The following is a 24,592-nucleotide window of genomic DNA, read 5'->3' as shown; positions in this document are numbered from 1 at the left end:
AGGTCTGCTTCTGGGGAAACCCAAACTAAGATGTCTAACAACGCTCAAAGCCTCTGGAATTAGAGTTTCCTAGTATCTTCAAAATACTAAACCATTCTAAAACCAACCCCCCAGTTTCTTGTGTATTCAAATAATGGTTATGTCAAAACTCAACCCTTAGGGAGTAAATTTATGATCTTTTGAGCTTCTCTTCATATTGTCTTTTGATGGTGGACACATTTCTTTGATGTTGCCAACTTGCATGCAGTAGGTACGCAGCAAATATTTCTCAAGTGGCTCTGATGTGTTCACGAATGTAAATGTCCAGATGCTACCAACAGCACTTCTCCCTCATTTGGGGCATAGTCCATTCTCTTCATTAAGGTTTATAGCTAACCACATGTTGGGTCCAGGGTATACTGGTGACAAGAATGCACGGTAATCCCTCAAGAAAGGATTAGGCCTACGTTCTGCCAGGAATGAACTGTGAGATTACATGACCTCTCATCTTTCTTGCTGATGGTAAAGGAAGCAGGCATTTCTTTGGCTTTTCTTCATTTGAAAAAAAAAAAAACCACTCAGAGACACAGTCAGCAGCCTCTTTCTATGCTTCTGGAACATCTCAGCAGGTAGGGTCTCAGGCTTCAGTGTTCTCTGTTGACAGCAAGTGCTGGAATATCGCCAATGTTGGATGAGAGTCCCTATCTTTACATTTCTGGATTTCTGCTGTTATGGTGGTAGGTGTGTGGGAGAGACAGCTGATGTGTTCACTGGATTCCTTCCCAGGCAGTGATGTGCCCAGGGAGCATGTGCTGCCAGTACAGGTGTTGCAAGTCTCCATGATGGTGGTGTGTCAGATGTCAGTAAGACTGAGCTGATTTGTCTGCCAAGATTCAGACTGCTTTTCTTCATGTCGGTACTCACCACTGTTGGATGCTCTGCTGGGATGGTGGTCTAACGCTTCCGCCTTATTAACAGGGTCACTGAATAGAATGTGTATGTGTGTACAGTGTTCATTATTGAGGTATAACGTGTATATAGGAAAGTGCACAAATCTTAAGTGTACAGCTCAATGAATTTTATATGTACGTACCTATATAAACATTGCCTGGATCAAGACACAGAACATCTACTGCACCCAGAAGGCCCCCTTGTGTCCTTTCTGGTCAGTACCCCTACAACCCCCAGGGGAAGGTTATTCTGACGTCTATCAACATTGATTAGCTTTGCTTATTCTTGAGTTTGCAATAAATGGAATCATGCAGTATGTATAGCTGACCCTTGAACAACACAGGTTTGAACTGTGTGGGTCCACTTACGTTCGGGTTTTTTTCAGTAAGTATATTCTACAGTATTACATGATCTGTGGTTGGTTGAATCTGTGGATGTAGAACCACGAATCTGGGGTCCAAACTGTAAAGTTATATATGGATTTTCAATCGTGCGGAGGGTCGGCATCCCTAACCCCTGTGTTGTTCAAAGGTCAGCTGTACTCTTTTGTGTCTGCCTTCTTTTACTCAGCCCATGGCCTCTGAAGTTCATCCCTGTTGTGTTTATCTTTAGCTTGTATTTTAATTCTTGCTGCATAGTATTTCATTGCATGAACATACCACAGTGTATTTTTTTCGTTCTCTTATCGGTGGTCCTTTTGGGTTGTTATCAATAAAACCGCGATGGGCATTTCTTGTACAAGTCCTTTTGTGGACATCTGTACTCATTTCTCTCAGGTATATGCAGTGGTGTGTTGGTAAATGTGTAACAGTAAGTTCTCTAACAAAAATAGCTCTGACTTGGCCAATTTCAAGCTACCAAGGGGATGTGGGTTAGGAAGAGATGTGCCCAATCAGCTTTCAGGAGCCAGTGGGAGCCAGTTTCAGCATACCACTGGGTACAGAGACCAGGAGTGGAATTTCAGAATCAGAGAGTAGGCATATATTTGGTTTAAGTTTTCCAAAGTGATTGTACAATTTTACATTCCCGCCATCAATGTGTGAGGGTTCCAGTTGCCCCATATCCTCAGCAACACTTGGTATTATCAGTCTTTAAAATTTTTACCATTCTGGTGGGTGTGTACTGGTACCTCATCTTGGTTTAATGTGCATTTCCATGATGCCTGAAGCTTAGCACCTTTGCATATGCTCGTTAGCCATCTGGCTATCCTCTTTTCCAAAGTGCCTGTCCAAGCTGTTCGTCCCTTTGGTTATTGGGTTGTTGGGTCTTTTCTTTATTGATTTTTAAGAGAATATGTAAGTTCAAGACAAGTGGGGCTGCCTTGTAAAGAAAGCCAAAAAGAAGAGCTCCAGAGGCAGCCTGGCATGCTGAAAAGAGCCTGACATTGGGGTCACACAGACTTGTGATCATATCCAACCAAACTGGTGACTACCTGATAACGTTGAGCATATCCCCTTCCTGAGCTTCAGTTTCCACATCATCAAAATGGGCTTGCTATCTAGAGTGCTGTTGGTTTCTGAATGGGTCAATGTAGATGGAATGCCTGGCAGAGGAACACATCACAGGTTCTTGGTAAATGTTGGAGCCTCTCCCCATCTCAGTGAGAATCACCTGTGAGCTTCTATTCACGAGGCACATGATGGTTTTAATGCCTAGAAATCCCATATTCTTCCTGGCTGTCTAGTGGTGTCTTGTCATAAAGCTACCGCCTGTCTCATGATGTGAGGGCTTTATTCTTTGTGAGAAGTAGCATTTCTCTTTTTGTGGGAGGCACAATGGCAAGGCTTCCTAAGCATGATATTTTGCAGTGCCTTATTTGATGTGAGGCAGGAAGGATCTGCAGGGCACTTTTTAGAGCCATGTTCTCTATTTAGGGGGAGAAGCTGCTGCAGAGCAGGACCAATAAGAAAGTGAGGCTGCTTTGGAAAGGGCTGCAAAGTGAGCAGCCTACTCGTGGTCCCCAGCCCTCCCTTCTGGGAGTTTGGACTTGTGAGGAGTGATGGACTCAGCTCAGGCACCACCCCCTCCAGGAAGCCTGCCCTGGAAATGCAGACAAGGTCCTCTCTGGTCCCCTGCGTGTGGACACATCTGTCTCATCACCTGCCATATTATAAGGACATCTTCTTTCAGCTCTCTGAGTCTTATTCTTTGTTATATCCCCACTCCCAGCACAGTGCAGGCACACAGTACTTAAGACAGAAACGTTCTGGACAAGCCAACACACTCTTGCCCAGTCGCCTTGGCATCACCAGCATGCTTTAAACAGCTTCCACTTGCATGGCCTAAAGCCTAGTTAAATACTGAGAAGTGATCAAGCAAAAGAACTAGGTAGTTCTCAAATACTCGGGGGGGAAAAGAAAAACAAACAAAAAGGCAAACGGACAAGCAAGAGGAACCAGAACACGTGGGGGAATGATGATCGCTACAATGAGTATATGTACTTTTATGTCTAAAAGTAAAGATGCTGTGACAATTTAAACACAAAACAAAACAGCACTGTAATGCTTTTCCAGCCCAGCTCTCAAGGGAATACACAGGCAGTTATTAATATAGGCAGTTCTAGAAAGAATAGGACATTGGAATTTGGAATAAGGAGATTTTTAAATTCTGAGTCTATTATTTCCTCTCCCCTTTTCCATGCTGAAGTAGCTTTATCAGAATCAATATAAACCAGCCTGCAGATCTCAAAGTTAGTTCGGGTTCATTTAAGAAATGGATGAGCCTAGGCATTACTCTGTTACCTTGTAAATAACATAACTAATAGAAAGCTGAGACATAAACACAGAAGTATCCCTGTAAGTGTCACCTTAGTGTTTTCCATCTCACATTAACCACTTAAATCATTGTTACACGCTGTAATGTGCTTATTATATGTTATGAGGTGCTTCTGCACTATTATAATGGATATCGGTGAGCTTTGTAACTTCTCTTTTTAAGTTAAAAAAGGGGCAAAAATGTCTTTAATGGGGAAAACAGAAATGCTAAAGAACAGACCATTTTGAGATGGAAACATCTTCATGGTGCTTTGCACACAGCTTTATGAAGAGAGATCCCAATAGGCAGCAAGCAGCTCTCAGTGGGGAAACCCCAGATTGTTTTTACGAGCTGGAGACTGGTGGCATTGGCGGGTCACCCTGAAGAAGATAAACCGCTAGCCATCGGCTACTTCTGACTTGAAGCTCTGAGGGCATGGTGCACGGCCCCAGAAGCCCTTCTACGGAATCCGGGGGCTTATTAGCAGTGAGCACTGACTGCGGAGGCTCTGTTGCGCCTGCTGGCCTGGTGACCCAGGTGTGGTGGTGGCGGCGAGGGTAGCGGGCGGGCAGGAGCAAGCGTTTGGATGGATTCCAGAAAGCAGCCTCAGCAACCCCAAAGGAAAGACTTGTTCAGAGGAAAACGGGAACAGCATCTGCGTGGATTTGGGAGAAAGGTTGGGAGGGGCTTCCAGAATATGCAGAGGGGCCAACGGCAGTAAAAACAAGGAATTTCACCTTGTTCTCAAAGCATTTAGTCTAGCCTCCTGAAGATTTGTTTGTATAAATCCTTCAAAATTCGGGGTTAACAGAAAGTTGCTGTTGTCGTTGGTTTTTTTTTTTTTATTGAAGTATAGTTGGTTTACAATGTTGTGTTAATTTCTGCTGTCATCATTTTTATTTTTTAATACATTTATTTATTTATTTATTTGTGGCTGCATTGGGTCTCTGTTGCTGCGCGTGGGCTTTCTCTAGTTGCATCAAGTGGGGGCTACTCTTCGTTGCGGTTCACGGGCTTCTCATTGCGGTGGCTTCTCTTGTGGAGCTCAGGCTCTAGGCGCATGGGCTTCAGTAGTTGTGGCTCGTGGGCTCAGTAGCTGTGGCTCGCGGGCTCTGGAGCACAGGCTCAGTAGTTGTGGCTCGCGGGCTCTAGAGTTCAGGCTCAGTAGTTGTGGCGCACGGGCTTAGTTGCTCCGCGGCATGTGGGATCTTCCCGGACCAGGGCTTGAACCCGTGTCCCCTGCATTGGCAGGCGGACCCTCAACCACTGCGCCACCAGGGAAGTCCCTGTCGTTGTTTTTAAATAAGCTGAAGTTATGTTTGGATGGCACAAACGAACTAAGGTTTTATTTTCATTAAAAAAATATATGTTTAGACAAGCCATGGGAAGACAGCTAGGTTGCAAGGATAATGGCTTTACACATTTTAACTCGGAGCCTTACAGTTTTACTCAATGTACAACAAATGGAAGAGGAAGGGCTACCTCCTTAATTTATCCTGGCTGCCTCTCTGCTGCCTCCTCGTCATCCTCTGTGGTTCCAGCACGACTGGATTGAAAACCTGTGAGGTTTACCCTGCACTTCCCGCCTCCTCAGTTGGAGCCGGCTGCTTTCAACCCTGCCCATGTGAACCACCTGTGGAACTCTACAAACTCAGATGCCTGGGCTCCCCCTCACACCTTTAAATCAGAATCCCTTGGCAAGGGCTCAGGTATCTATTTGAAAAAGCTTCCCAGGGGCCTACACACACAGCCAAGGTTGACAAATCCTTGAATCATTCATCACATCCTGTGGATCTTACCTCCAAAATCTCTCAAATCCACCCTCTCGTGCTCCATTTCCATTGCTCCTGATTTGGTTCTAGCCCTTATAATCCATCTGGATGACAGAAACAGGTTCCTAACTCATCTTTTTTGTTTTTAGCCATTCCTCCAAACTGCCACCAGATTTATTTTTCTAGAACACAAATCCAAACCTGTCATCCCTCTGCTTTAAATCCTCCAATGGTTCCGCTCCGAATGAATGATGGAGCCCGTTTATTTCTTAGATGATGATGGACAACAGCTGCTCCTCATCCTAGGCAGGTGTTCTCTTAGCTTAAAATGTTTTCTTTTTAACTTTTTATTTTAAAGTAATTTAAGACTCACAAGAAGTTGTACATACAGTTCAGAGTTCCCATGTGTCTATCACTCAGCTTCCCCCTAATGATAATATCATACATAACCATAGTACATGATAAAAAGCATGAAACTGACTTGGTACAATCCTATTAACTCAACTACAGGCCTTGTTTGGATTTCACCGGTTTCTACGTGCACTCTTTGTGTATGTGTGTGTGTGTAATACTATGACACTTTATCACATGAGCTTAATTAATACGGTTTCAAAAGGATCTCTTTTTCTATGTAGCAGTGGTTCTCAAGTCTGGTTGCACGTTAGAATTTCCTGGGGGAGTTTTAAAAAGTACCCATGACTGGCCCTGCTCTAGGCCATGCTTTAGTCCAGCATTTCTCAGACTTTAATATGTACACAGATCAACTGGGGATCTTGTAACAATACAGATTCAGATCTTGTAGGTCTGGGTGGAGCCTGGGTGGAGTCTGCCGTCCTAATAAGGTCCCAGGGGATGCTGCTGCTGCTGCCAGTGTGAGGACCACATTTGGAGCAGGCCACCCTGTTGTCAGAGCAATGGGATGAGAATCCACGGGTGTGAGACCTAGGCATGGTATGTTTGAATTCCTCCAGGGATTCTACCATGTAGCCAGGGTTGAGGACCACTGAGATATGGGATGGAATTCTAAGGCCATGGTACCCTTGGAGATCACACCATCCCAACCTCTCTTTGAACCATTCTAGGTCATTTCAGTCTCCTCTGATGAGCCATTCAGATGCCAAACAACCCTTGGAGTTAAGAAATCCTTGCTTCTATATAATCCATATTTTTCTGAAATGTAAATGTAGCCAGTGTGAGCTCTCTCAGCTTGCCTCTCACTTCCACTTTAATTTCTTCTCTATACTTTTGCCCATCTTGAGACAAAAGGGAGGAAGAGACTGTCTCTTCACATTCATACCCAAATTCCAGAGAGATTGTTTCCAGTTTACCACCTAGTCTCTTTATTCCATTGTCAATTAGCCTCCAAGCCCATAGATATTATAATGACAAACGCTCACTTTCTTCAGCACTTGACAAGACTTTCAGCTACTGGCCTTGTTTTCTATCTTGCAGAGAAAACCCCAAGCCATCAGATGGAAATTACCCTCAACTTGCTGCCACCATATCTCTAAAAATACCCACATCCATTCGTTTCTATCCTCCCCCTCCTGTGAAAATCAAGGCCATGACCCTTCCTCTCTCTAAGATCAATTGCTTCCATTGGGTTCTGGCTTTCCTTTCCTTCTTCCTAGTATTGTTTATCCCCTCTTCTCCCATGTCCTCAAACTTTCTACTAGTTCCTTCCCATGAGCTTTGAAATAGGCTTATGTCTTTCGCATATTAAAAAAGGCCTCATTGACCCCACTTCCCTTCCAACTTCTGCCATAGCTCCCCTTCTTTAAGAAGCTCTTTACATATGCTGTCTCCAACTACACTTGAAAGAGTGTTTCACACTTGCTAACTTCATTTCCTCACCTCCCACTCGCTTCTCAAACCACTCCATTCTGGACTGTATCCCAGCACTCAACCAAAAGTCCACAATGACTTCTAAGCAGGTAAATCCAATGATTACTTTTCAGTCCTCATTTTTTTGAACTCTCAGCAGATTCACACAGTTAAATCAAAATAGTACTTTAAACATATCTAAGATGGTTAGGCATTTTTTGAGATTTTCGTGGGAATCCAATAGGTTCCATTAAGGCATGGGCATGGTTTCTTCACTGCTGCATCCTTGATTATGTGCCTGGCAAACAAAGGTGCTCAATATGTGTGGTTTGACCAAAACCCTCTCTCTCTCCCATGGTGAATTCCATGACACAATTTTCTCCTCTCCTCCTACCTCTCAACCTGGTTTTCCAGTGTCTATCTAACCAACTTCTCTACCTTTACCTACCTTGTAAATTTGATACTACTCAAGATTCTATCTCTGGCACTTCTGATCTTGTCACATTCATAAACTCTTCTTGGGCAATGAGTTCCATCTCCATGGTTTGGCTTGTCATTTTTATGCTGACCAATCCCCAGTTCACATCAGTGCCTCACCTCTCTTCCAAACTCCATATCTGAATTTCCATCTGCCTCCTGAAGATTTGCAAATACATATTATGGCAATATTTCAACTGGCATATATCCAACAGCTGAATCTTTTCTTCCAAATTTGTTCTTCCACCTGTTTCCTGTTATGGTTAACATCCTTCTCCTCTTTCTACTTACCCAGGTGGGCAACTTCTAAGGTGACTTCACCCTTTTCCCTTTGTTTACTCACAGATCCAGGGAAGCTCAAATCCTATTGATACCATCTCCCTATTTTTGGGATAGTATTTTCAGTCTATATTCTGAAGCACATTAGTTCCTTGGGTTGTTAATAAGGGTCATCAAAAAAGTAAAAAGTATTCATGATCAAATAAATTTAGGAAATGCTGAACTGGATAGAGTTAAATAGACTTCTTTACAGAGGAGCTTTTAAAAGCCTTTGATATGCTAATGTGCATTCAGTATGGGGCTACTACATGCATTGTTTCCCAAAGTTATTTGGTCACAGAAGCCAATTTTCTTTGCCGCATCACAGGAAATTTTTACTAAAGCACATTTTGGAAAATGGTGGTCTAATTTAGCCCCCATCTTTTCTCCTTCTGCAGCTTTTCTACTCAAAGCCTCTTGCTTACAAACTTACATATGTCTCCTGGGTGGAGGAGGGGATCTCCCCCTCTCCAATATCTTGCCTCTCCAACTTAATCTCTATACTTCTATAAGAACTGTCGTTATAAAATTTGGGTCATGACTCTCCCCAGAGTATTAGACATCCTGGCCCTTACTTCTGTCCATGTCATCCATATCCTTACTGATTTTCTGCCTGCTTGCTCTTATCAATTACTAACAGAGGAATGTTGAAGTCTCTAGCTATAATAGTGGGTTTGTCTATTTCTCCTTTCAGTTCTATCAGTTCTTGCCTCCTGTATTTTAATACTCTGTTTGTTAGGTGTATACATGTTTAGGGTTGTTATGTCTTCTTGGAGAATTAATCCTTTTATCATTATGTAATGCCCCTCTTTATTCCTGATAATTTTCCTTGTTCTGAAGTCAGCCATATCTTAAATTAATAATAGCTTTGTTTTGCTTAGTGTTAGCATGGTACATCTTTCTCTATCTCTTCATTTTTAACCTATCTGAGTCTTTATATTTAAAGTGGGTTCCTTGTAGGCAACACAGAGTTGGGTCTTCTTTTCTCTTGATCTGCTCTGATAGTCACTGCCTTTTAATTGGTATATACCATTCATGTTATAAGTAACTATTGATATGGTTGGATTAATATCTACCATAGTTGTAACTATTCTCTATTTGTTGCATTTGTTCTTTTTCTAAAAAAATGTTAGTGGTTGCCCTAGCACCTACAATATATATCAATACCTAATCTAAGTTCACCTTCAGATAATACTGTAATGCTTCATATGTAGTACAGTTGTAACACAGTAGTTCCAATTCCTCCCTCCTGTCCCTAGTGACATGGCTGACATTCATTCTACTTATCCATATGTTATAGTCAATCAATATATTGTTACTATTATTGCTTTAAACCGTTATCTTTTGATCAATTAAGAATAAGAAAGCTAAAAAGATTTTACTTTACCTTCATTTATTCCTTCTCTAACACTGTTCTTTATATAGATCGGAGTTTTTGATCTATGTAATTTTCCTTCTGCTGAAGAGAATTTCTTGCAGAACAGGTCTGCAGGCAATGAATTCCATCAGTGTTTTTTTTTTTTTTGGTCTGATAAAGTTTTTGTATCTCCTTCACTTTGAAGCATAATTTTGTGGAATTACAGAATTTCAGGTTGGTGAGTTTTTTTCCTTTCAACTCATTAAACATTTCATTCCACTATTCCTGCTTGTGTGGTTTTTGATAAGAAGTCTAATGTAGTTCTTACCTTTGTTTCTATATGTAAGGTGTTCCCCCACCCCAATCCCCTGTCTTCTTTCAAGATTTCCTCTTAGTCTTTGGTTTTCTGTAGTTTGAATATGATATGCCTAAGTGTGCTTTTATGGGTACTCGTCCTCCTTGGTGTTCTCTGAGATACCTGGATCTGTAGTTTGGTGTCTATCATTAATTTTAGAAAATTCTTGGCCATTATTATTTCAAACATTTCTTCTGTTGCATTCTCTCTTCTCCTTCTGACATTTTAATTACGTGTATGTTATTTTGATATTGTCCTACAATTCGTGGATGTTCTGGGGTGTTTTCACTCTTTTGTCTCTTTGTGTCTCAATATGTGACGTTTCTTTCATCCTGTATTTAAGCTCACTGATTCGTTCCTGGGCTGTGTTGAGTGTACTGATGATGGTCCATCAAAACCATTCTTCATTTCTGCTACAGTTTTGATTTCTAGCATTTCCTTTTGATTTATCTGGAGTTTCCATCTCTCTGCTTACATTATCTATCTGTTCTTGATGTTGCCTGCTTTTTCCATTAAAGTCAACAACATATTAATCATAGTTACTTTAGATTTCTTGTGTGATAATGCTGACATCTGTGTCATATCTGAGTATGGTTCTCATGCTTCTTTTGTCTCTTCAGACTATGTATTTTTTCTTTTTTGCATGCCTTGTAATTTTTTCCCCAAAGCTGGACATGTTGTATCAGTTAGTAGGAACTGAGGTAAATAGAATTTTATAGTAAGGACTTAGGATGTATTTAATGTTTGTTGTGGCTATAGGTACCAGAAGCTTCAAATTTCTCTATTGTCATTCTTTTTGTCTTTCCTCTTAACTTTGGCTTCCCTAAGTACTCCTCCTCAGAGAGAGTCTGTGTCTTGCAGCTCTTCAGCTATAATCCACTATTATTATATTGGAGCCCTGTTGGTGTGGTGGTAAGGTGATGGGAGGGTAAATGGTATATAATCTTTTGAAGAAATCTCAGTCTTTAAGTGGGCCTGTGCCTTGGGGCTATGACTTTCACAGATATTTCTCCAGTGGTATAGTTTTCTTCCCCTGCCTCCTACTCCCTTTCCTGGCTGCTGCACTCCTAATCTATTTCCTTGAAGCCCTGACACCTGTGGACTCTGCACCCCCAACTTACATGAGACAAAAGCTAAAGGGGGCTCCAGTGGGAAGGAGGAACCTGGGATAAAGTTTCAGAATTGTGCTCTGGCAAAGTCTTCTTCCCTGGAGAGTAGCCCTTCGTTATGGAGAAGACTAGGTGAATTTCAGGAGGATTACTTTTCTTCCACTCCCTGCCAGCAGTATGTCAAAATTACCATTTAAATGTTTCTACCAGAGACATGTGCTCCAGGTCAGCAGATTGTTTCCATGCCTCTATGGATTTGGGGATGGCACTGTGCCCTGTGACCTCAGTTCTCTGATGTGCTCGAGAAAAATCACTGATTTTCAGTTCGTCTAGGTTTTTCCTGTTGTAAGGATGGGGATGACAATTTCCAAGCTCTTTACATGTCGAAGCTGAAGCCGAAAGCTCCTCCTTACTCTGTTACTGATTGAAATACTACTTCAAGGGCATCTGGCACCAGGGGCCATGCCTTGCTCATCTATTTCTGTATTTCTTCGGGGCAATGTGGTGGAGTTAATTTTTTACTGATGCTTTAGAAGCCAGATCTGTGTTTCCATCTTGATTCCTCTGCTTATTAGTTAAGCTGTATGATGCATCGGTTATTTATTTGTGAAAAGCAGTATTGTCGAATAGAACTTTTCTGATGATGAAAATGTTATCTGTTCTGTCCATTACAGGAACATGTGGGCTATTGAGCACTTGAAAAGTGGCTAGTGCAAGTGAGGAAATGAATTTCTTATTTTAATTAATTTAAATTTAAATCAGATAGCCACATGTGGCTAGTGGCTTTTGAATTGGACAGTGTAGGTCTAAGGCTTTAGAAGTGTAGACGATAGGTGGTCAGATATGCTATTTTAAAATTCTCCTTGAGTAATTCAAAGTAAAAATATAGACTGATGTAATATTACATCATCTGGGAGCACGAGGCCATGTCAACAAAGCTTCTGGTTAGTAAAAGGTAGTCACGGACTGTACAGACACTTTTTATAAAAGGAGACGGTGATTTGGAATGTGTCAACTGAGTGACTAAGGTGGTTAGTCTTCTCCCCTGGGGATCCCCAGGAGGTTGTTCTCTTGCCCCAGACAAACACGTGTGCGTTCAGTGCAGATATTGGGAGGTTTGTGTGGCTTTAGGCATGCTGCACTTTACAAAGTTTGTTTACACACGTTATATCTCCTTCTGTCTTCCAACACCATGATGATGATATTGCTGATCCCATTTTATGGGTGAGGAAATGAAGACCCCAGAGAGGATAAATGACTTTTATCACGGACACTTTGATGGTTCACAGCCTCAAACACAGAACTTTGGGGCTCTGAAACAATGCTAATTCCACTATGCCAAAATCGGTACTCACTGAACTTCACTCCAGTTCGACTTCACCTCTCTCTAACAGAACTGACATCAGTCAGTAGTTGAAACTGAACATTAGCTGCCAGGGTCCTCCCCATGGACACCTCACCTCTGGCAACCACAGAGCTGGGTCCTTGTCTCAGAAACACAACATGTCGCTCCTATTTGTACCTGCTGCGCCTTCTGGTCTGATGTAAATTATGTTTCTGCAAAGGCAAATGGCAGGTGACCCTGTGTGGGAAGTCTTTGGAAGGAAGGAAGCTTTGGCCATCACACAGTGATGGTAGTAACAACATCCACACTGCATGTGTGTGGAGTGGGGGGCTATCTCTCTCCTCCTCATCTCTGAGCATCCTTTCTTCTACTCAGCCCCTTTCTCCTAAACTCCAGCTCCTGGAGACAGGCAGCAGGGGCAGGGCCCTCTGTCCAATATGCTTGCCTTAAACCGCAAACTTAAAGGTTCAGGCTTATGTAGTCTCCTTTGAATGACAGCATCATTCAAAATTAACGGCTGAACAAATAACTTTTTCACCCTGCTGTATCTGTTGTCCAGGTTTCTACAGACAGAGAGAAACTGCATGTTTAGAATTAGTCCTGGCAGCTAATTACTAGGATGCTTTATAGCAGTGGTTCTCAAAGTTTGGTCCCTAGACCAGCAGGAACAGCATCACCTTGGGAACCTGTTTGAAATGCAAATTCTCAGGCCCCACCCCAGACCTACAGAATTGGAAATTCTGGGGGTGAGATCTGAAATCTGTGTTCGGACAGGCCCTCCAGGGGATACCTACTCAAGGTGGAGAACCACTGCTTTAGCCTATGGAGGCAGTTAAATGGCATTAATTAGTCAGGATATATTATACAAAGGTTCTTCAGGTCCACCAATCCACTGATCTAGTCAGTGCGGTTCTCAGACCAGCAGTAGCAGCAGTAGCCCTGGGAGCTTGTTAGAAATGCGGAAGCTCAGGCCTGCTGTCTCAGACCTATTGAATCAGAATATGAACATTAATAAAATTCCCAGGGAATTCCAAAACATATTCAAATTTGAGAAAAACTGCTAATCTTCACTTAAACTGAGGTTAGTTTTGTTTGAAGAGTTTAGGCATAGAGAACCAGGAAAGTAGAGAAATTTTCTTTGATCCTAAATAATTGTAGATTTCTTTTATAACCCTATGAAAAGAAATTTTAGACAAGGGAAGGTGGAGAAGTGCACTGACCTAAATGACTAAAACCCCCAGTCAGCAAAATTTTACATTTCACAGTTTCAAGGGGCTTTATTATCACTTGGCCTGGTTCTCCTGATCTCTGGCAATTCTGACACACTCTTCCCTTTGAAGTGCTTGTGGATCTACTTATGTGGGGAAGATTTCCCAGGGAAACAGTGTAGTCATGTCAATTAAGTGAGAGAGGAGAGTTACCAACTCGCTCACCTAAATTGCTGGAGAATCCCTTTCTGGCATGCTGGGCTGTGAGGAGCGGTGAAGAGAACCTTGAAGCTGGAGCCCGCAGACTCCCAGAGCTTTTCATTCCAGAGATACTTCTCGACAAGAAGTGAACGCTTCCTTTGTGTGCAAAGCCCTGTCAAGCATGAAGGTTCTGAGCCTTGCTACTCAAAGTGTGCGCCACTGACCAGCAACATCACCATCATCTGAGAGCCTGTTAGTAATTCAGAATTGTAGGTCCCACCCCAGGCTGAATCAGAATCTGTATTTTCCCGAGATGCCCAGGTGATGTGTGGACATAAAGAGCCTAAGAGCAGTCAGTTTACTGAGCATGACCGCTTGCCTACATGCTATACCAAGACCAGAATAAAAACGAGACAACAGTGCAAAACTCAAAAAATTAAGGTACTGAGTATCACGAAGATTTTTTTTTTGAGCACTTATGCTAGTTGTATAGCAGAGATGCGGTTTTTATTGAGACAATTGGAAGGAATTGACAAAGCGATGGTATTTGACAAATTCGTGGAGCCCATGGAAGAATGAGCAAAGGAATCTCCCCTTTAATGCTGAGAAATTAACAGTTCTGGTGTTTCTGTTAAACTCACCAGAGATACACTGATTTTGTACCAGCATCATTTTCTAAGTTCACCTCTTAGAACAAGTCTTTGTTACCCTGGGCTCCCTCTTGAGAAATTCGAAGCTGAATGACATCAGAATGGTGATCTCTTGAACACTGATGCTACAGCTGGGAAAACCACTCGTCCTTGATTTTAAAAAAATGTGTTTCATGTTTACATTTGAGTATGGGTTAGGCCAATGTTTTGAGACTTTACTTCATGTACATAACGACACGTGTAGTGGAGAGCTGACTTTGACGGTACTTGCTGGGAACTGCAGAGTGCTCTGCCCTCCCAGATGGGAATGGACCACTGGAGATTGAGGTCAATTTACATCTTTCCAAACTACTTGAACCAAAAGAGGTGGTCAGGCGTTTGGTTTTGGTTTTTCTTTGTATGAGTTTCTCCCCATATAAAGTAAGTATCAACAGATCCTAAGGCAGAATGGATGCTTATTGCGTATCATCAAGTTTGAAACCAAAATTTATCAAGGATGAGAAGTGAAGACAGATCTAAAGAAATCACATGGTCATGCTATCCGGCAAAATTATATTCAAGCAAAATAAATGAATAGGGAAGGCAGAGCGTGTTTTCCATCCTACAAGCCATCAACCAGCGACAATTTATTAAGCACCTGCTGTACATTCCACATTATACTAGTTTCTAGGAGAGATGTGGGAGTATAAGACATTGGTCCTGCCCTTGAAGAGCTTTATGATCTTAAGAGAAAGTATCACATGACAATAGAGCAAATTATAGAATAGTATCTAGTTAAGCATTAAAGAATGTGGGTACAACTGAAAGCCAGATAGATTTAAGGGAGGGAGGGAGCCATGAATTTGGGAAGGCCTCACAAAGTAGGAGACATGTGAGTCTGACCTCATAGTAAGCAGCGGGTGCACTTCTAGGGGGAAGAACAACACAGGTAGATGTGTGAAGATGGGGGCTGTGAAAGGGGGGCCTGAAGGCTCCTCTTGTATTCCTGAAGGGAAGAGGGGCTGGACACAGGCCACTCAAATGTGAGGGCTTGATATAAAACCACAAATCCAGGTGGCATCCAGGTCCAGCTTGGAATCATCTTTACCACCATCCAGTGGCAAAAATGAAAATGGCAGTTACTTATCAACTTCAAGAATAACTGAACAGCTATGCTGGGTCATTCTTGCCTGGGTCATGGCCATCTTGTTGAGTGAAGGGATGAACATCCCTTAGCAATGTGGGCCCTAAACTCCTAGAGGTATATCTCTAGATGGGGGTAAGACCCTTAGTGCAGATGCTCTCAGGGTTCCACCTGTATTCTCTCCACTCACACTCACCTCTACATGTCAAGGCCGCTCACCGTGAGCACCTGCAGCTCTTTGCCTGTGGCTTTTATAAAATAACAACAGAAAACAATTCTGATTATGGGAACACATACAGCATCTGGAATTGCTAGAGATTTATTTACTGTGCCGGGCTGCAGCCGGATCAACTAATGATGGCTGGAGACTTGGGAGAAGAATATCCAGGTCCTTCACCCACAGTTGGGATAACTTGGATGGAGGTTATCCAGTGTCTCCCAGAGTTCCCCAGTGAGACTGAGCCCTGGGTGCCCACAGTGGACACTGGCTTGAGAACACTCCCTTGACTGGCTTCCTGCTACTCCCTATTTCATGTCCTCACTTCCTTACCGATGTTTTTGGATATCACGCCCCAAGGTAACTGCCTGCACTCAAATCCTCATCTCGACTGTACTTGAAGCCCACAAGTTAAACCTAAAGTAGAAGACCTAACAATGGGGATCTTTCAAAATACCAGAAACAATATTCTCAAGAGGATTTCCTGGAGAGCAAGAAGATAAAAATAACTTCCCTGTTCCCTCATTGCCTTCTTTTGTTCAAAATATGACTTCTGAAGTTGAAGGCATGACATATTATTCCCATATGAAATAACAACTGGTGTTGATTTTCCTTTTTTTTTTTTTGTCTGTTAAAGGTTAGAGATTACTCACCTCCCCTGCTGGTCATTAAATCAGTCTGGCAGGACACCTCGGAAGTTCTGTGGCCTTCCGGGCATGTGGCAGCAGCACAGGCAGTGCTGCAGACAGGCCTGCTTGCTGTGATGTGCTACCAAGCAGGTGACTTCAAAGGTCTGCTTCAAGCCTATCTCAGGTATCACTTGGGGCTCATACTGAGCCCCAAAGTCAGGTACCAGATGGCATATACCACAAAGTCAGAGCTGATCAGATCCCCTAGCTCCTGTGCCAAGGGATGCTGCAACCTCTCAGGCAGGAAACAAATAACTTCTTTTAGCTTACTTCTTCTCTTAGTTATCACAAGAAGTCACCGGTTAAATGCTCAGCTGTTGGATGAGGTTTGTAAGTCTGGTGAATCCTGAGAGGTTCAGTCTTTGTGTTTGTTAAAAAAAAATAATCATCCTTCTCCAACTCTAATATGGCATCTGTCAAGATACTCTGAGTCATTAAAAAGGTGGGCTTCCTCTCATACTACAGCTTTATATTTACATTTCAGTTTAAATTAGCAGTTTACCCAAAGTTTGTTCCAAATGCTTGTCTACATGGGCAAGTAAAAGATTGCTCCCCAAATCTAAATGAGACAAACAGAGTGGGCATTGGAGGATACTAGTCACACAAATGACATGTGCTTAGAAGTCAGACAACCCTAGAATGATACTGAACTTGGATTATTCAGATGTACCTCCCATGAAATGCAAGGAGAATGAAACGAGATCTCACCCTCTCCTTACTTTGCTCCTAGTGCAAAAATAAAGTGCAAAAGGCAACTGGCTGGTCCAGCAGATGCACGAATGCTGCCCTTTCAGGCCTGGCCTCAATCTTCTCTAAGAGTACATGCCACTTGGATAACTCATCGAAGTGACAGGACTGCCCAAGGCATCATAGCACCTGTCACCAGACAAAGCACCCTGAGATGCTAAGAGCACATTCCAGTGTCTGCGGAGATGACCTTTAAGGTGCATTCCAAACCCAAGTGTCTTTGATCCCCTCTCCTTTGGATGCAAGCTCTTCATTTGTCATTTTATGTCCAGAAAGGCAAAGCAGCTGGACTAGGCAACAGAGCACGGCCTCCTGTCTCCTCGGCAGGTCACTGTTCACAGTGGGGTCTTACGCAGTGTCAGGAGAAGCCCGGCCTAGTGGGTGACTGCTACGGACTGAGGGTCAGGCCTGCCAGTAGTGGGCACTCTGATGAGTCCCAAGGCCAGCAGCAATTCAGCAGCTTTATCATTCAAGCAGTTAGACCGTATTCAGTTTCCTGGGTTCCTCTACATTGGGATTTAGACCATAAAGGACAGAGCTCTAGGGGAGCGAGATAAGTGCATCTTGGCGAAGGTTACGTTGGAAAATCTGGTCTTTGGCCAATTGCCCGAGCGAGCGTCTCCTCACAGGTTGTAGTATTTGTCCCCAGTCAAACTTCTATAAGATTTTTGGATGTGAACTTCTCTTTGGCATTTTTTCATTTTACATAATCAATGCAGATGAAAAAATCCCAGCAAAACAAAAAGAAACACACACATGAACCCTTTCAAGCAGGATTTGGGGCCAGAGAATTCTTTGCTGTATGGGGCTGTCCCGCGCACAGGGGATGTTTAAGAGCGTCCATGACCTCCACCCACTAGATGCCAGTAGCAACTCACCCCTGGTTGTGATGAGCTAAAATGTCTCCAACCATTGCTGAATGTCCCGTGCAGGGCACAATCGCCCCTGATTGAGAACCACTGCCTGAGAGATTACTTAACAGCATTAACTTCCTGAAATTGCTCTGGTAAGGGGGTTTTGGAATATAGTATAGGAACTTCTTTATGTAAAGGACCAAAGAGTAAATATTTTAGGCTTTGAGAGTCTTAGACTATCTCTGTCTCATATTCTTCCTTGTTTTTGTTTTGTTTTGTTACAATCTTTAAAAAATGTAAAAACTCCTACGCTCAAAAATAGGCTGGAATTTGCCGATCCTTAGACTGTAGAGAAAGACATAATGGCGATTCCTGTAATGATTGAAAGTGCTGAGACAGTATTTGGAAAAATTGGGATCTTGATCCAGCTATCAGGTCTTTGTGACCCTGAGCTAGCTGTTGTGCTGCCCTTCGTGGAAAGCTTGAATTAAATAATTCCAAGTTAAATTCTATCAATCTCATTTTGCAACTTAATTCTCCTTAATATAATTAAACATGAAAAGTTTAAATAAAGTAGAAACTCAATATTTGAACAAAATGAGATTCCCCAGTAAAAGGAAGAATGTCTGCATAGTGAGTATGTGTCCTTCCCTTGGTTTAGAATAAAACAGCCTATGAGGTCCCCCTGAAAAAGAGGACGTTATGCAAAGGAGACGCCCCTATGCAATTGCAAAACTGAAAAGTGTTTTGATATGACTACAGAGGTGATCTTGGAAAACGAGAAAGGAAGAATGGTATCTTGGAAAAAGAGAAGCCTTAGAATCTGCCTATAAAGTTGTACACATAAAAATGTCATTTTGAAAATACATTTCAGAGTAGTTTCTGTGGAATTTTCTTTGCCCATCACGTAAACGTCTGAGCAAACTAGGGCAGGTCCCTTGGACAGATATTTACTGAAGGTCTACTCTGTGCCAGGGACTGTGTGAGTGAGGCATTGGAGTTGAATTCACCCGGACCTGGCCAACGAACAGCACTCAAACAGGAAATCGCTGCATTCAATCATCCAGAGATTTTTTTTCCAGCAAAATAGTCTATCTTTCTGTCTTTGTATATTGCTAATTACAAGTATCTTATGCTTTACTTTGGGCATGTAGAGTTTCTGTAAGTGGATTTCCATTGACACTAGGCAGCATCAGTCGAGAGAATGTCCTTATGATCCAACTGCCACTGTTAGAACAACGGTATAGGATGGGGATGAGACTTTGATTGAATATACCTCATTTGGATACCAAAAATGTACATTTAAAATCATTCAAGTAGTTTATCATATGGGAGGCAGTAAATGATAGTGAAAAGAGCACTGGGCGGGGAGTCAAAACCCTGGGTCACAGTCCTGGTTCTGTCCTTGTCTTTTTTTCTATAGATAATTCGGTTAATTTCTAAGGCGCAGTTTTCTCATCGGTAGAATGGAATCACACCATTTCTCCTGCCTACCCTTAGGTGTTTGATGTATTTAAACATACTATATGCTTATAACTTATAAGCTGTTATAAAGGTGATATCATTGTTATAAGGAATGGGCTAAATTGGTTCTTTACACAGATGGAACAAATCAAGTATTGTCTTGGTCACAGCCAGATCAGTTATCAACTAAGACCTGCTTACACTTCACTTTAGGTGATCAGGAAGAAACATATCCCTAAAAGCTCGGGAGGCACTACTCTGAAATTTGCTCTGAGATGAACATCATGGATTTTTGTTAAAATATAATAATGAGCTAAATTTAATATTCTAGTGAAATGAAGACTTTTGAAGATCAACATGTATTTAAAGGGGTTCAGAAATTAATGGTTGATCCTTTGCCAGTACCATCAGGCCCCACCTACTTTCACCCAGAATTACATCTTTGCCCTGTAGGCTTCAGAGGAAACCATTGCTAGGGAGAGTCACCTCTCTCATAGTTTGTGGTCAGACTCTAACGCTGCAGAGGTCAGAGTATGGCAATCATGTCACTTGCATGAATTTGAGAAAGCTCCTGCAAAGCAGATCAGCTGGGTTGTCAAGGGTGGATTATTTTTTTCTGTGATACTCTCAATTATGTTTTTGAAAAAACCAACCTGGATTTTCATTTTTTGTCATCATCCCTTCCCAGTCTATTTTTGATCAGAAAGTCGTTGGACTGATATTGCCAGGAGGATCGCCTTCACTGAACAGGTACAACCCCGGAGCACTATGAGGAGTGAGTGACACAGCCCTGCAAGTTACTTCCTTCAGTTTTGTCGTGGGGCATGAGAAAGCCTCAGGCCCTGGTTATGCTGTGTCCACTTTACTTCCAGTGCGATGTTATAAAACAGGCAGGGGCTGGCCGGTGTTGGGTACAATGTTAACTGTCAGTGCTCTCCTTGGTGCCAGCAACAAAGTATCAGAATAACACTAGTAAGGGCGGAAACAGTGACTCTTTCACTCCTAACATCTTGTGTAAAGGACAAATCTTTCATGCCTCTAATAGAAAAAAAGAGGAAAAAAGTAAGTGCTTGTTCCCACACTTTACAGTACCGTGACTACCGAGGGTCCATTTTTCTGTCCCCCAGCTCCATACCTACCAAATACAGGCGTTGGATATAAGAAGAAAAAGATGGATATATAAAATTGAAGGCAGTTCCCTCAGTTTCATGAGTCTGGGTTTTCATAAGCTCTGTGAATTCATTTTCACCAGAGAGCCATCAGCTAGAAATGAGTTCTGACCACTATGCCACTTGGTTTTGATCTTCCCCAGAAACCTAGAACCTGAAAAAACATCCCATTTCTTAAAACAATTCACTCACAAGACCGCCGTCCTTTAAAGTTGCCCTTTAGATATGAAGGCAAAGCCAGCCTCCCTGGCTCTCCAGTCCCAACTTTCTCTTCTAATACGGTTTTCTGTCCTGAACAGATCAAAATCAAATAGGAGAGAAACAGTCCAGTTGAAAAGACATCTTATGTGCCCGTTGATGTCTCATTAACCTTGAGATTGAGCAGAACTGGTGACTGCCCGTCAGAGTGGCGTGACGGTTTGTTAGGGGGAAAAAACACCCAAAAAACCAGCCAGTGGAAACATCACCTCAAAAAACAAAAAACAAAAACAAAAACAAAGAGAAACATCATTTAGTAGCTCATCTATCAAAAGATGGGGCAGCCTTCTAAATGTCAGGACTGGCTAAATTATAGTTTCCTTAAGCCTATGATGAAACTACTACATGTTTTCTTGGGAAAGCATTTGGAGCAGTATTTATCTGTGTGTCAAAATACGGTAACTAAAGTATCGGGGGGAAAAAAAACCACTTCGATGTTGGAAGCATAATCATGAAAAAAGCCAACAACTCAGGATTAATGTTACTAAGGTTCTGTGGTATGTGTGATGCTGTGTGTGCCATTCAAAATACCACGAGCCACCAATGTGCGAAGGTCCTAACTCCACTGAGTCTCTAGTCAGATTCTGCTCATTACTAATTGCTGATTGATCATGTCAACAAATACAGGGTGGAAAATTAGCTTGTCTCTAGGGGGTTACCCGTAGAGTAAAAGAGAAGGAAAGAGTCCCCCAGGTTCACTGGCTGACTCCCGGTGGGATAAGTAGACTAGAAATCTAACCAGCCTCCAATCCTGGATCTGGACCAGAGACCCACACAAAACCAGCACCTTCCATCCCTGGGCCCCAGGGCTCCAGCTGGGACTGGTTCCTGTCTGCCCTCCCCAGAGGAGTACCTTAAGTAAACAAGACCCAGAATCCCCACCAGGGCTTGGGTGGAACATTCTCACCTCTTTCTGCTTTTCTCTCCCAAGGTCTCCACTTTTCCAACTCTAGTCCTCACTCCTCTGCTTTCCTTAGGAACTTCCTGAAAGTTATCACCATTAACCTCACTTTTTACATCAAATTCCCACCTCAGGCTGACAGCACAGCCTGTTTCTTTGAGTGTCACCCTCTAAGCAGCTGCTCGGTTTCCTGTGCTCTTCTCAGGGCCACACAGCCTGGCTTCTGTCCTCACCCTTCTGGCTCTGCCCCTCACCCTCACGCCCAAATACACCCAAATGAAAGTGCATCAGTCGAATCCCTCATTTCCCAAAGAACTTTTTGCATTTCAAAGGAGAGGAGCTACTGTGAAAGATGAAACAACTGCGAATTACAAACGTTCTCTCTCACCCTATAAGTCAGAGATGGCTACCTCGCCCGGGGACGAGGGCAGCAGGGCAGCCCCTGTCCTCTCTCCAGGACCATACTTCTTTCTGGTGGATGGGAGGCATTTCCTTTACCATCCCGCTCACAGCCCCTCCGAGCAGCCTTTTCCAAAACACTCCCGGGTCAGAGGAAGGGAGAAGAAATGAGGACAGGGGAGAGGGGTCTCTGAATCCCCCCAAGATAGTATTTTGTTTTCAAGTAGCAGGACTTTCTAGAATGTCTTCTCTAGTTCGGTTCCTTCTGGCCCAGTTACCCCAAAGCCTCCCCGCCCCCAAGACCACTGCAACCAAAACAAGCGCACGGACCACAGCACCGTGGCCGCCGCCGCCCCAACTGTTGCAGCGGCTGCCGGGGTGGCGGCGACGGCGGCCAGGGCAGGGCCGGGCCCGGACCCGGACGCTCCCCGCCCGGGAGGCTGGGAGGCTCCGGGCTTCCTTCGAGGGGCGCGCGGTGCAGCAGAGCCCCTGCGGCAGTCGCCTGGGGTGGGAGAGGCGGCGCTCTCAGCCCGGACCCCCGCGCTCAGTCAGCCCAACCGCGGCAGCGGCGCCCGCAGAGGCTGCCCGTGCCCGCCCCCCTCTCACCTTTAAGATCAGGTCGGTGTGATGCTGGTCCAGCATGTTGGCTTTCTGGAAGGAGGTGACGATGACCCGGCCGTAGCGCCCAGGGGTCTGCAGGTCCGAGTAGAGCCGGTGCTTGGAGCGGTTGACCGGGAAGAGGCTGTTGACGAGGTTGCGCTCGATCTTGGCGAGGCTGTGCTGGGGCGCCAGCAGGTGCTCCACGCTCTCCTCGACCTGGTAGCGGCTGAAGCTGGCGCCGAGCAGGATGGAGATGAGCACCGGCGCCGAGGCGAAGAAGACAGGGTGACTGGCAATGAAGTGGCCGAGCCGGGAGAAACACGTCCTCAAGCCCCTGTGCAGAACCTGCCGCAGCATCCTAGAGCAGAGCGGGCGCGGGAGGAGGGCGAGGCGCACGCTCGGCGCGGGCTCGGGCGGCGGCGGCGGCGGCGGCGGCGGTGGTGGCGCCCGCGGCGGCGGCGACGGCGGCGGCGGCGGCGGAGGCGAGACCCGGTGCTCTCCCGGAGCCGCGGCACCACCATCGGGGAGTCCCGCGCCGCGCCTCGGGAGGGTCCCCTCGGGCCGGAGACACGCCCTCCTGCCCGCGGCCGCGCCGGCCCGGAGAGCCCCCCAGCTTGGCGGCCTCCGCGCCGCCCCCACCCCGCCCTACCCCGTGCGCCCTCCCCACCCCCCGCCGCCTCCCCGCCAGAGGGGCTCGGAGCGGCGGGGCAGCGTCCCGGCTCAGCGCCGGAGGTGCCCGGGGCAGCCCCCGCGGCGCGTCATGACCCCACTCACCCGACCCCCGAGGCCAACGACGGGGTGGCGCGGGGAGTGGCGGCGGCGCTATCGCGGGGAGCTTCTGCGCGCCAGCCTAGGAGCACGAGGACGGAGAATTCCAGGCTACACCCAGTCCCCTCCCCTCCCCGCACTCCCCTCCCCCTGCCCGGCCCGCCGCGCACGCCCTCCCCTCCCCTGTCCTCCTCCGGGGAGACCCAGAGATGAATAAAGAAATGGCCCCGATTTTCCAAACAAAAAGTAAAGAGTTTTCCCGGGGGTCGTCGGGCGGACCCGCTCAGAGCCGAATCCCCCCAGAGGCGGAAAGGAAGAGGCTGAAGACTGCGTGCGCCCAGGCTCTCTCGCCAGGCTCAGGTGGTGGCGCGCACTGGCTGGTGCGGAGAGGGGGTGGGGAGCGAAGACGCTCGAACGTGGAAATCACGCCTCCTCTCAAGTAAGAGCCATTTAAAATACCCCCAACATTGCAGCTTCCGCGGGACCACAGAGTCCGGGTGTGCGTCTGGGGCACGTCCACTCCAAAGGCGCCTCTGGCGAGTCTTCTCGCTCTCAATTAGGGTCACTCCAGAGTGGGTTGGACAGTTCTGCTGCGCGCCCCTCAACCTCCCCACACCGTCCCCCAGTAATAAAAGTGCTGATAACGATGGTCAGTCGGTGGAGCCGCCGGTCGCCAGGGCTCTGTTGCTCCCGGACTCCCGCCTCACCGCACTGCCGCCGCCGCCGCCGCCGCCGCCGCCGCCTCCTCCTCCTCCTCCTCCTCCTCTTCCTCTTCCTCCTCCTCCTCTCTCTGTCGTCACTGGCGGGTCTGGGGGACCTGGTGCGGCGGGGCTGGAGCGGGCGCCCCTGCGGGCATAGAGTGTTTGTGAACAGCTGGTTAGGGAGTCTGTAGCGTTACTCCTCTTCTCTCCTCCACCCCGCCCTCTCCTCCTCAAATGGGCGAGTGTGGGAGTGGGGGACACCTTATCTCAGACCTGGAGAGATGTGGTCTCCGAGAGTGCCGAGCCGCAGGGGGCGCGGGGGTACCCGGGGGGCGCCGACGGCTCGGCAAAGTTGGGCGTGTGCTTGTGCGCGCCAGCCGTGAGCTAGAAGGCAGCCACTGT

General features: G+C 45.2%; 1 protein-coding gene across 1 annotated transcript in view; it reads right to left on the bottom strand.

Moving 5' to 3' along the window:
* PTCHD1 (patched domain containing 1) overlaps nucleotides 1-23,128 on the bottom strand; it is a 49,886-nt gene extending 26,758 nt beyond the window's left edge. The window contains exon 1 of the mRNA XM_007185459.2: nucleotides 22,728-23,128. Coding sequence (XP_007185521.2) covers nucleotides 22,728-23,078 — 351 coding nt within the window. The 5' untranslated portion in view covers nucleotides 23,079-23,128. The remainder of the gene's footprint in view (nucleotides 1-22,727) is intronic.
* Nucleotides 23,129-24,592: the final 1,464 nt, after the last annotated feature.

Source organism: Balaenoptera acutorostrata, chromosome X (genome assembly GCF_949987535.1).
Source record: "Balaenoptera acutorostrata chromosome X, mBalAcu1.1, whole genome shotgun sequence".
Lineage (NCBI taxonomy): Eukaryota > Metazoa > Chordata > Mammalia > Artiodactyla > Balaenopteridae > Balaenoptera > Balaenoptera acutorostrata.
The sequence above is the reverse complement of the archived record's forward strand: the minus strand, read 5'-3'. Positions and strand labels throughout refer to the sequence as shown.